Here is a 14335-nt window from a genome sequence, read left to right as displayed (position 1 = left end):
AGAACATACATGATATCTCACTGGCCAGAAGAATTACATACAATCTCACCGGTCAGAACATTTACACGATGTCTCACTGGTCAAAATATCCACACGAAATTGCCTCAACATTGCAAATTTCCTTAAAAACCCACCTATTGATATTCAAATGGTAAACTTTATTTAACCAAAGAATAACAATATGTATCACTATCTTGACTTCCCTTCTCAAAGAGCCATACAGTGACTATAAAATTTTATTAGGAACAGGTTTATATTCATTTCCTGAAATTTGGGTCTTAAATGGGGTGGTTCTCCTGTAAGAAGCAATAGTTACACAAATAGGACTTCCTGATTAGTTGGACAATGGCTGACAGGAAACAATCCTCATCCAACCCCCTCCAGTTTTATAATTAAATGTTTAACAAGCCATGGCATGCACAAGTACAAGAACACTAATGCTCTTTACTATGTATCTGATATGCTTTTACCTGTCTATGATCTAACTGTGAGTTATGTAACAACACTGGTTCCATGGCAGGATGAAGCTGTACCATTACACCAAAGTCTCTGAAATTACAGCAAGAAATGCAACAAACTAATGTTACAATGGAATGTGCATGAACATGTAGAAAATACGGCAAAATCTACATCACCTTTTCAGTCACATTCTTTCAATCGAAACTGGAAATATCACTTACCTGTAGTAAAGTATTAGTATTAATTAACAATCAACTTAAAACAAAAAAAAAAGAAATTTGTTTTGAATTAAAAGCAAAACTCCAATTATTATGAACTTTAATTTATAGGTGACTTCATCTTTATTTCATCAAGATTCATTTGGATATTCAACTGTAATTAGCTTGCAAGCTTCTCTTACTTTAGTTCTGTAATTTTAGCTTCATAAACAGCATTGAACTCCAACTCTGGCTCTTTCTGAAATCAAAATAAACATAGGTACAGTCGAACTTTGTCTTGAACTCTTCAGGACCGACAAAGTTTGTTCGAGTTATCGGTAGTTTGAGTTATGGGTAGTTTAGAGTTATCTCACAATTTATATTACATAGGAGTTTTACCAGGACCCTAGGATGATTCTAGTGAAAGGCGGTACTTGAGTTATCCAAGTTGGAGTGAACAAAGTTTGACTGTGTTATGAAATTAATTATAATTATTTATAGATATTATGAAATCAAAACTAATGTATATATAGATATATATGTATATACATTGTATATAGTGATCATGAAATCAAAACAAATGTATTTATAGATATAAATGAAATCAAAACAATATTACTAGTATGTATAAAGCTAAACTAAGAACATAAATTTTATAGATTTAAAAGCAGGCTGTCTGCAAGGATAATTTTAGTGTATTCTGTTTGCTACAAGTATAAAATATACAGAATGACAACAGGAGATAATTTCGTGTAAGCTCGTGTCAGCATGTTATTTTAATTGAAGCGTTTGCAGACTTGATCAATCATGATCAAATCAACAGATGCTTGTTAAAGTATTACACTCGCGATACTGCCGGCAAGTAATAAACCAAATCGGGTCCAATTTTCAAAGGACAACTGTTGATTTCTCAGACTAATAATACTAATAACAAAAACAAAATTATCATTACAAACAAACGATCTGAAGAAAGTTTTTCACGACACAAATTATTATCCTTCTGCTGTCTGTTTCAAACACTGGTAAAACGAGATCTCATTCAGCTGCCATGTGATGTTGGCGAAATTTGCTCTATATGCCTTTCAAGTTGCCGATCTATTAATTTTTACAGCTCTTTGACTAAAGCTATAGAGAAAAAGTTAGCTCCACCCCCTGGCAGCCATGGTTTGTGATGAATACATATGGCTCGGAAAATTTTGGTATTAACTAGAGCTATCACTGAAGGTGATGAATGTACCCCCCTTCACTGAAGGTGATGAATATAAGTTTCATTAAATTGTGTGCATGGGTTCAGGACATTATGTGTACACAAGATTGCATATGCAGACTGTATGTATATAGTATAATAACAAAAATCAAAGTCTCGTAACTCTACAAACTTTTTTTTCTGAAAGAACCTAACGTGCACCATGCACAACTACTGTTGTTACTGATCACTTGTGTGAAGTTTCATTAAATTGTGTCAAGGGAATGAGGAGAGTTGGTGCGCATAAATGTGTCTATGTATATAGTATAATAACAAAAAACAAAGTCCCATAACTCTGCAATTTTTTTTCTGAAAGAACCTAACGTGCATCATGCACAACTACTGTTGTTACTGATCACTTTTGTGAAGTTTCATTAAATTGTGTCAGGGGGATGAGGAGAGTTGGTGCACACAAGATTGTGTCTACGGACGGACAGACGGACGGACAGACAGACAGACAACCTGAAACCAGTATACCCCCCTTACAACTTTGTTGTCGGAGGATACAAAAAGACATCTATGCAGTATTTCTGTGAAATTATTGTGATGTTGTAATCATAAAAACAGCAGTATCTCTTTGAAACATAAAGTTTTGAGCATTATGGGACATTAACCCTTAGCTTGCTGGCGGCAGGAAATCCTGCAACCAGTGCAGACCAAGATCAGCCTGCACATCTGTGCAGTCTGATCATCACCTGCACTGTTCACCATTCAGTCAGTATCTTTTTGGTATGTACCCCTTTTAACAGTTAATGGTACTGTCCAAACTGAAAGACAGACAAGTCCACTATAGAAATTTAGCAGAGTAAGGGTTAAAAATCTTAAGTCTTGTCAAGTTGGTAAGTTTGTGTTACTGGACAACTTTAGCTTTGGTTTATACCTTTGCTTCTAGCCAAGTATCCATCATCTCCTTGGCTTCATCCATCGCATCTTTATTTGGTGCAAATATTTCATAGGTAGATTCATCTAAAGGCGTTACAGTTACACCTGGAAAAGTAGAAGAAATGTGGTTCATTCATTTGGCTATTTTAAAGATAAGATTTATTGTCAATTTAATTTCAAGTATTATTTTTTATGCATTCAGTAACTGCACAAGGAACAGAAATTACCTGCATTCTCTAGTTATCTGGCAAAAAAAGTTCTGGGTCAATGTGACCTTGACCTTTGACCTCAGAATCAAAAGGGGTCATGTGCTGGTCGCGATCAACCTCTCTTTTAAATTTCAGGATCATAGGCCCAAGCATTTTCAAGTCATCGGCCGGAAACAGTTAAAGTGTTCTAGGTCACTGTGACCTTGACCTTTGACCTACTGACCACAAAATCAATGGGAGTCATCTGCCATTCATGATCAACCTCCCATGTGATCCTTTGGCCAAGTGTTCTCAACTTATCGTCTGGAAATGGTTCAGGGTTAATGTGACCTTGACCTTTTACATACTGATCTTAAAATCAATAGGGATCATCTGCTGGTCATGATCCATCTCCCTATTAAGTTTCGTGATCCCAGGCCAAACTTTTTCAAAGTTATCGTCCGGAAACAACTTAACTATTCCAGGTCACCTTCTTGGACCTGCTGATCTAAAAATCAAAAGAGGTCATCTTCTGGTCATGATCAACCTCCCTATTTAGTTTCGTGATCCTAGGTCAAAAAATTCTCAAGCTATCATCTGGAAACCTTTTAACTGTTCTGGGTCACTGTGACCTTGACCTTTGACCTACTGATCGCAAAATCAAAGGGGGTCATCAGCTGGTCATGACCAACCTATCAACTTTCATGATCTTAGGCCCAAGTGTTCTTTGATTATCATGCAGAAACCGACTGGTCAACTGGGCGAAAGACCGACCAACATCAGCAAAACAATATAACCCTCCTACAAAGTGGGCATAAAAATGTCACATAAGTTTTGTGTTCAGTATCCAAATCAAGGTTATGTCACTAAAAGACTTAACTGCATTCAGTTAACAACAACATCATAAAAACTGTCATTAAAGTTTACCGACATTTTTCTCAGACTGACATCTACCCTTTAAAGTTGCCCGAAGGATACTGTGAAATCATTTAACTTCGTCAGCACGAAATTTCGTGGTTTTGACCTAAACGGCTGTTTTGTGGGGACGTAAATTCGTGGATTTTCAATTTTTGAGAAAAAAAAAAATCAAAAAAAAATCATCATTTCCACAGGAATAGATCTCCTAGTACTTCTGTCCTTACATGTGAAACCTACACATGTCAAAACAGTGCTACCATGGTTACCGAATTTGCAATCCAAGCCGCGGGAGATTAGCAAGTGATCATGTGCCAATTAACGACTGCGTTATCTATAATTATACAACCCCTAATTTGCAAAACTTTTTTAAACTGTAAAATATTCAATGAGAAAAGTCGGCGCTAATTAAAGTGTCAAAACCGTAGCACCTTGCACAATTAGGATTCATGATCGAAAACAAATATAAAGTTGATCATTTGATCATGTTTAAAACAAGAACTACTTATTGTCCTGCAAATTAAAACACACTATTATAGATTTAAATAGTGCTAGTATAACCATAATAATTCTTACATAAACTATTATAAACTGGTCCGACTTTTTTTTTCAAAATGAATGCGCGTCTGCATTTAAAATTACAAGCTGTTGAACTTGTGCATGTGTTATTTCCTGCCGAGAAACATGTAATGTGAATTAGGTATTAATGCATCGGATACGAATCTTACAATTAATTTGTAATATTTAATAGTTCCAAAGTCGTAGTATTTTACTACATGTCAGTAAAAATAAAGGCTAGTGTATAAACACTGCATAGCGGGGCCGAAAAAATCATATAACAGCCGTATTATAGTGTAGTTGGCACGTGACGCTATGTCAAACTTCTATACTTAGTATCTACTTTCACTTTGACAAACATGTCATAAACAAACCACGGGTACATTTCTAAATGAAATAGTCGGTTTTGTTCCCACGCATACTTATGTTTATTGTTGATTGAGTCTCCATAAACTACACGAAAGCTGCAGGTTAGTACTGCCGCATGCATACAACTACGGATCAGATCAAACCGCTACGATGTCTTTTTTGGCGACTTTGCGTACAATTAAAAATTATCGTGGGCATAATTTGTTTGTTGGGACTTAAATTCGTGGTATTAATCCCCCACGAATAATAATGATTTCACAGCAGTATAACTTTATATCTCAACCTTTGCCTTATTTCTGCCTGAAGGATAGTATAACTTTATGATATAGCTCAACCTTTGCCTAATTTCTGCCCGAAGGATAGTATAACTTTATGATATAGCTCAACCTTTGCCTAATTTCTGCCTGAAGGATAGTATAACTTTATGATATAGCTCAACCTTTGCCTAATTTCTGCCTGAAGGATAGTATATCTTTACGATATAGTTCAACCTTTGCCTAATTTCTGCCTGAAGGAATTTCTGCCTGAAGGATAGTATAACTTTATGATATAGCTCAACCTTTGCCTAATTTCTGCCTGAAGGATAGTATAACTTTATGATATATCTCAACCTTTTCCTAATTTCTGCCTGAAGGATAGTATAACTTTATGATATAGCTCAACCTTTGCCTAATTTCTGCCTGAAGGAATTTCTGCCTGAAGGATAGTATAACTTTATGATACAGCTCAACCTTTGCCTAATTTCTGCAAGAAGGATAGTATAACTTTATGATATAGCTCAACCTTTGCCTAATTCCTGCCCGAAGGATAGTATAACTTTATGATATAGCTCAACCTTTGCCTAATTTCTGCCTGAAGGATAGTATAACTTTATGATATAGCTCAACCTTTGCCTAATTTCTGCCTGAAGGATAGTATAACTTTATGATATAGTTCAACCTTTGCCTAATTTCTGCCTGAAGGAATTTCTGCCTGAAGGATAGTATAACTTTATGATATACCTCAACCTTTGCCTAATTTCTGCCTGAAGGATAGTATAACTTTATGATATATCTCAACATTTGCCTAATTTCTGCCCGAAGGATAGTATAACTTTATGATATAGCTCAACCGTTGCCTAATTTCTGCCTGAAGGATAGTATAACTTTATGATATAGCTCAACCTTTGCCTAATTTCTGCAAGAAGGATAGTATAACTTTATGATATAGCTCAACCTTTGCCTAATTTCTGCCTGAAGAATAGTATAACTTTATGATATAGCTCAACCTTTGCCTAATTTCTGCCTGAAGGATAGTATAACTTTATGATATAGCTCAACATTTGCCTAATTTCTGCCTGAAGGATAGTATAACTTTATGATATACCTCAACATTTGCCTAATTTCTGCCTGAAGGATAGTATAACTTTATGATATATCTCAACCTTTGCCTAATTTCTGCCTGAAGGATAGTATAACTTTATGATATAGCTCAACCGTTGCCTAATTTCTGCCTGAAGGAATTTCTGCCTGAAGGATAGTTTAACTTTATATCTCAACCTTTGCCTAATTTCTGCAAGAAGGATAGTATAACTTTATGATATAGCTCAACCTTTGCCTAATTTCTGCCCGAAGGATAGTATAACTTTATGATATAGCTCAACCTTTGCCTAATTTCTGCCTGAAGGAATTTCTGCAAGAAGGATAGTATAACTTTATGATATAGCTCAACATTTGCCTAATTTCTGCCCGGAGGATAGTATAACTTTATGATATACCTCAACCTTTGCCTAATTTCTGCCTGAAGGATAGTATAACTTTATGATATAGCTCAACCTTTGCCTAATTTCTGCCTGAAGGATAGTATAACTTTATGATATATTTCAACCTTTGCCTAATTTCTGCCTGAAGGATAGTATAACTTTAAGATATAGCTCAACCTTTGCCTAATTTCTGCCCGAAGGATAGTATAACTTTATGATATAGCTCAACCTTTGCCTAATTTCTGCCTGAAGGAATTTCAGCAAGAAGGATAGTATAACTTTATGATATAGCTCAACATTTGCCTAATTTCTGCCCGGAGGATAGTATAACTTAATGATATACCTCAACCTTTGCCTAATTTCTGCCTGAAGGATAGTATAACTTTATGATATATCTCAACCTTTGCCTAATTTCTGCCTGAAGGATAGTATAACTTTATGATATAGCTCAACCTTTGCCTAATTTCTGCCTGAAGGATAGTATAACTTTATGATATAGCTCAACCTTTGCCTAATTTCTGCCTGAAGGAATTTCTGCCTGAAGAATAGTATAACTTTATGATATAGCTCAACATTTGCCTAATTTCTGCCTGAAGGATAGTATAACTTTATGATATAGCTTAACCTTTGCCTAATTTCTGCCTGAAGGATAGTATAACTTTATGATATAGCTCAACATTTGCCTAATTTCTGCCTGAAGGATAGTATAACTTTATGATATAGCTCAACATTTGCCTAATTTCTGCCTGAAGGATAGTATAACTTCATGATATACCTCAACATTTGCCTAATTTCTGCCTGAAGGATAGTATAACTTTATGATATAGCTCAACCGTTGCCTAATTTCTGCCTGAAGGAATTTCTGCCTGAAGGATAGTATAACTTTATATTTCAACCTTTGCCTAATTTCTGCCTGAAGGATAGTATAACTTTATGATATAGCTCAACCTTTGCCTAATTTCTGCCCGAAGGATAGTATAACTTTATGATATAGCTCAACCTTTGCCTAATTTCTGCCTGAAGGAATTTCTGCAAGAAGGATAGTATAACTTTATGATATAGCTCAACATTTGCCTAATTTCTGCCCGGAGGATAGTATAACTTTATGATATACCTCAACCTTTGCCTAATTTCTGCCTGAAGGATAGTATAACTTTATGATATATCTCAACCTTTGCCTAATTTCTGCCTGAAGGATAGTATAACTTTATGATATATCTCAACCTTTGCCTAATTTCTGCCTGAAGGATAGTATAACTTTATGATATAGCTCAACCTTTGCCTAATTTCTGCCTGAAGGATAGTATAACTTTATGATATAGCTCAACCTTTGCCTAATTTCTGCCTGAAGGAACTTCTGCAAGAAGGATAGTATAACTTTATGATATAGCTCAACATTTGCCTAATTTCTGCCCAGAGGATAGTATAACTTTATGATATACCTCAACCTTTGCCTAATTTCTGCCTGAAGGATAGTATAACTTTATGATATATCTCAACCTTTGCCTAATTTCTGCCTGAAGGATAGTATAACTTTATGATATAGCTCAACCTTTGCCTAATTTCTGCCTGAAGGATAATATAACTTTATGATATAGCTCAACCTTTGCCTAATTTCTGCCTGAAGGATAATATAACTTTATGATATAGCTCAACCTTTGCCTAATTTCTGCCTGAAGGAATTTCTGCCTGAAGGATAGTATAACTTTATGATATAGCTCAACATTTGCCTAATTTCTGCCTGGAGGATAGTATAACTTTATGATATACCTCAACCTTTGCCTAATTTCTGCCTGAAGGATAGTATAACTTTATGATATATCTCAACCTTTGCCTAATTTCTGCCCGAAGGATAGTATAACTTTATGATATAGCTCAACCTTTGCCTAATTTCTGCCCGGAGGATAGTATAACTTTATGATATAGCTCAACCTTTGCCTAATTTCTGCCCGGAGGATAGTATAACTTTATGATATACCTCAACCTTTGCCTAATTTCTGCCTGAAGGAATTTCTGCCTGAAGGATAGTATAACTTTATGATATAGCTCAACATTTGCCTAATTTCTGCCTGAAGGATAGTATAACTTTATGATATAGCTCAACCTTTGCCTAATTTCTGCCTGAAGGATAGTATAACTTTATGATATAGCTCAACCTTTGCCTAATTTCTGCCTGAAGGAATTTCTGCCTGAAGGATAGTATAACTTTATGATATAGCTCAACCTTTGCCTAATTTCTGCCTGAAGGATAGTATAACTTTATGATATAGCTCAACCTTTGCCTAATTTCTGCCTGAAGGATAGTATAACTTTATGATATAGCTCAACCTTTGCCTAATTTCTGCCCGGAGGATAGTATAACTTTATGATATAGCTCAACCTTTGCCTAATTTCTGCCCGAAGGATAGTATAACTTTATGATATAGCTCAACATTTGCCTAATTTCTGCCTGAAGGAATTTCTGCCTGAAGGATAGTATAACTTTATGATATAGCTCAATATTTGCCTAATTTCTGCCTGAAGGATAGTATAACTTTATGATATAGCTCAACCTTTGCCTAATTTCTGCCTGAAGGATAGTGTAACTTTATGATATATCTTAACCTCTGCCTAATTTCTGAGTCACAACTTTCTAGCCTCGGCCAACTGACCATAAAAGTACCTGCATCTGATCTCAACTTTTTGAGATTCATTCCGCCAGTGCCAACAAAACTACCTCTCTTTGATGGTGGTACTGTTATCTTTTCTGAAAATAAATTCAGACATTTATAAGTAATTGAACTGTAAACTTGTCAGCAAATAAATTCAGACATTCACTGATGATGGTACTGTAAACTTTTCTGGAAATAAATTTATACATTTACTGATGATGGTACTGTAAACTTTTCTGAAAATAAATTCAGAAATTTACTAATGATGGTACTGTAAACTTTTCTGGAAATAAATTCAGACATTTACTGATGATGGTACTGTAAACTTTTCTGGAAATAAATTCAGACATTTACTGATGATGGTACTGTAAACATTTTTGGAAATAAATTCAGACATTTACTAATGATGGTACTGTAAACATTTCTGGAAATAAATTCAGACATTTACTGATGATGGTACTGTAAACTTTTCTGGAAATAAATTCAGACATTTACTAATGATGGTACTGTAAACATTTCTGGAAATAAATTCAGACATTTACTGATGATGGTACTGTAAACATTTCTGGAAATAAATTCAGACATTTACTAATGATGGTACTGTAAACTTTTCTGGAAATAAATTCAGACATTTACTCATGATGGCACTGTTCTGAATACAGGGTGTCCCAGAATATCTGTTACCATTTCAAAATTCTTATTTGCAGTAAACACCCTTTATAAAAGTTATATGACAACACTGTATACATTATAAAGTTTTATTTTATGTGCATATTTTAACAGAATATATTACACATACTGAAAATATAATGTAAGTCTATTTCAGCACATGACCTCCCTTTTCTTTGATAACGATGTTGCAACGTGTTCTAAAATTGCTGATCATGGCGTGGCAAGTTTTAAGTGTTTATACTTCTGATTTCTTTTCTAATGTTTAACTTAAGTTCTTGCACAGAATCTGGAGAAGGCTTGTACACTCTATCCTTCAAATATCCCTACAAGTAGAAGTCCAACAGACTCAAGTCTGGTGAGTGTGGCAGTCATGCATAATTCAATTTATAAAATTTTAAAAGCAACCAACATTTCTGCATGGATGAACTAGATATGCAGGAATCTGAAAAGCGACCACCCCAAGTACATTCCTGTGAATGGCAAAGCAATTAAGTAGATGTTCTTTAAAGAAACTGCTAACAATGGACAGATGCTGGACATCCAACTGTCCTGAAAGCTCAAAAATAGCTAAAAATTCGGTAAAATCTAAAAACATTGCCGTTCAAAGATGATCTACATGCAACAAAAACATCTTGAGATACTTCTTACTCTGCCTGTTAGAGATAGATTATTTTATGATGAAGAAAACATGTACTGATAAAGTAATCGTAAGTCTTCATGATTTCTTAAGTAATCAATTCTATTGGGATAACTATAACATGTAATTAAAAATGTGCACAGTTACTGATTCCATATGACTACTTGAACAAATGAAATCAATTACAGCTGATTACGATTACTATAACTAATTATGATAAATCACTCTAGATCTTCCTTTCCACGGATTATTCTTTGTAAAAACCTAAAGCAAGCATTTCCTTGAAGGAGATAAACCATGTTTGGAAACCAATCTCAAAATGACTGTATTTTTTGTCTGAATTTGAGACAGAGCTCAGAAATATCCAATCCAATCTAGAGCTTCTAAAGTTGGTGCCTGACTCTACTATCAAAGGGGAGCAGTGGTCCAGTGGTTAAGGTGTCGGCCGCTCAATCCAGGGGTTGTTGGTTTGAGCCCCACTGGGGTCACAACCATGCCTTCTCCTATGACACCAGAACTGGTTTTTCCAGGAAGCGGACTCTAGAGTGGTTCAAATAAGCTTCAAGCTTTCATCACAATCAAACTAAAATAAACTAGAAAATGCTTTTGTAAAAAAGCGCATGTCTCCCCCAATGCAAAGTCCTATAGGCAAGAAGTCAATAGGGGTCAGGAGCGAAAGTCAAAGAGACACTGATGGTTGGCTGCAATAGGGATCATCTACTTGGCATGTCCAGTCATCCCGCTAAATTTCAACACTCTTGGCCTAGTGGTTCTCAAGTCACTGTTCAGGCTCCTGTGACCTTGACCTTTGATCAAGTGACCTCAAAATAAATAGGTGTCATCTACTCTGCATGTCCAATCATCCTATTAAGTTTCAACATTCTAGGTCAAGTGGTTCTCAAGTTATTTCCAAACAAGAGCTGTCTCCATAGGATGACACATGCCCCCGATGGCACTTTGAATGAATAGTTATGGCCAATGTTAGAGTTTAGAACCTTTGACCTACGGACGTGGGTCTTGCGCGCAACACGTCGTCTTACTGTGGTACACATCCATGCCCAATATTTTTAAAATCCAAGCATGAATGACAAAGATATGGACCGGACACACCCATCAATGCACTATGTTGAAATATGACCTTTAACGTCTAAGTGTGACCTTGACCTTTGAGCTACGGACCTGGGTCTTGTGCGCGACACGTCATCTTACTGTGGTACACATTTATGCCAAGTTATTTGAAAATCCATCCATGGATGACAAAGATATGGACCGGACACGAATGCACTATCATAAAAAATGACCTTTAACGTCTAAGTGTGACCTTGACCTTTGAGCTACGGACCTGGGTCTTGCACGCGACACGACGTCTTACTGTGGTACACATTCATGCCAAGTTATTTGAAAATCCATCCATGGATGACAAAGATATGGACCGGACACGCCCAACTATCATGAAAAATGACCTTTAACGTCTAAGTGTGACCTTGACCTTTGAGCTACGGACCTGGGTCTTTCGCGAGACACGTCGTCTTACTGTGGTACACATTCATGCCAAGTTATTTGAAAATCCATCCATCGATGACAAAGATATGGACCGGACACGAAAATTGCGGACAGACTGACAGACCGACAGACTGACAGACGGTTCAAAAACTATATGCCTCCCTTCGGGGGCATAAAAATGATTTTACATGAACAGGCCACTGTGACCTTGACCTTTAATAGACTGATCCCAAAATCAATAGGGGTCATCCAGTCTGCATGTTCAATCATCCTTTTTATGAAGTTTCAACATTCTGGGTCAAGTGGTTCTCAAGTTATTGATCAGAACTGGTTATCAATGTTCAGACCCCTGTGACCTTGACCTTTAACGGAGTGACCCCAAAAACAATAGGGGTCATTTACTCTGCATGAACAATCATCCTATGAAGTTTCAACATTCTGGGTCGAGAGGTTCTCAAGTTATTGATTGGAAATGGTTTTCCATGTTCAGGTCCCTGTGACCTTGACCTTTAACAGAGTGACCCCAAAATCGTTAGGGGTCATCTACTCTGCATGATCAATCATCCTATGAAGTTTCATCATTCTGGGTCAAGTGGTTCTCAAGTTACTGACCGGAAATGGTTTTCAATGTTCGGGCCCTTGTGACCTTGACCTTTAACAGAGTGACCCCAAAATCAATAGGGGTCATCTGCTTCGCATGTACAATCATCCTATGAAGTTTCAACATTCTGGGTTAAGTGGTTCTCTAGTTATTGATCGGAAATGGTTTTCAATGTTCAGGCCCCTGTGACCTTGACCTTTGAAGGAGTGACCCCAAAATCAATAGGGGTCATCTATTCTTCATGACCAATCATCCTATGAAGTTTCAACATTCTGGGTCAAGTGGTTCTCTAGTTATCGATCGGAAATGGTTTTCAATGTTCAGGGAGACATAATTAGTATAAACTAAAATAAATCACTAAAGGTTTATCAATCAAAATACACTTCCTGGATAGTGCTTCATCTCCTTACAGCACTAACTTAAAGCAATATGGGACTTTAACTTACCTAATACTGGACCATTACTTTTGATACTTTCTCTAGGAACATCAATCTTTGCGGAATTCTTCATTATACTTATGATATGTGATATCTTAGCTGTAAGAAACAATGATCATTGGTTTATGTAAAGTTGTTCAAATTTAGTCAGTATAAATTTAAACAAGAGGGTCATGAAGGCCCTGTATCGCTCACCTGACCTATTGACCTAAAGATCATCAAGATTAACATTCTGACCAAGTTTCATCAAGATATGTTCATAAATGTGGCCTCTACAGTGTTAACTAGCTTTTCTTTTGATTTGACCCCGTGACCTAGTTTTTGACCCAACATGACCCAGATTTGAACTTGACCTAAAGATCATCAAGTTTAACATTCTAAGTTTCATGAAGTTACAGTCATAAATGTGGCCTCTAGAGTGTTAACAAGCTTTTCCTTTGATTTGCCCCCATGACCTAATTCTTGACCCAACATGACCCAGATTCAAACCTGACCTAAAGATCATCAAGTTTAATATTCTGACTAAGTTTCATGAAGATATAGTCATAAATGTGGCCTCTACAGTGTTAACAAGCTTTTCCTTTGATTTAACCTAGTGACCTAGTTTTTGACCGAAGCTGACCCAGGTTTAAATTTGACCTAAAGAGCATCAAGATAAACATTCTGACCAAGTTTCTTTAAGATATGGTCATAAATGTGGCCTCTACAGTGTTAACTAGCTTTTCCTTTGATTTGACCAGGTGACCTAGTTTTTAATCCTACATGACCCAGATTCAAACTGGACCTTAAGATCATCAATATTAACATTCTGACCAAGTTTCATGAAGATATAGTCATAAATGCGGCCTTTACAGTGTTAACAAGCTTTTCCTTTGATTTGACCTGGTGACCTAGTTTTTGACCCCAGATGACCCAATATCGAACTCATCCAAGATTTTATGGAGGGTAACATTCTGACCAAGTTTCATTAAGAATGGGCCAAAAATGTGACCTCTAGAGTGTTAACAAGCTTTTCCTTTGATTTGACCTGGTGACCTAGTTTTTGACCCCAGATGACCGAATATCGAACTCGTCCAAGACTTTATGGAGGGTAACATTCTGGCCAAGTTTCATTAAGATTGGGTCAAAATTGTGACCTCTAGAGTGTTAACAAGCTTTTCCTTTGATTTGACCTGGTGACCTAGTTTTTGAACCCAGATGACCCAATATCGAACTCGTCCAAGATTTTATGGAGGGTAACATTCTGACCAAGTTTCATTAAGATTGGGCCAAAAATGTG

General features: G+C 36.2%; 1 protein-coding gene across 1 annotated transcript in view; it reads right to left on the bottom strand.

Moving 5' to 3' along the window:
* The window catches only part of LOC123524821 (polyribonucleotide nucleotidyltransferase 1, mitochondrial-like), an 80429-nt gene that overhangs the window by 2261 nt on the left and 63833 nt on the right, over window positions 1–14335 (bottom strand). The window contains exons 18-22 of the mRNA XM_053537932.1: window positions 13066–13155; window positions 9218–9301; window positions 2783–2889; window positions 860–915; window positions 471–549 (exon numbers count right to left, since the gene is read on the bottom strand). Of these exons, the coding sequence (XP_053393907.1) occupies window positions 471–549; window positions 860–915; window positions 2783–2889; window positions 9218–9301; window positions 13066–13155 (416 nt within the window). The remainder of the gene's footprint in view (window positions 1–470; window positions 550–859; window positions 916–2782; window positions 2890–9217; window positions 9302–13065; window positions 13156–14335) is intronic.

This window comes from Mercenaria mercenaria, chromosome 1 (genome assembly GCF_021730395.1).
Source record: "Mercenaria mercenaria strain notata chromosome 1, MADL_Memer_1, whole genome shotgun sequence".
Taxonomy (NCBI): Eukaryota; Metazoa; Mollusca; class Bivalvia; order Venerida; family Veneridae; genus Mercenaria; species Mercenaria mercenaria.
This window is presented reverse-complemented; position numbering and strand designations above follow the sequence as displayed.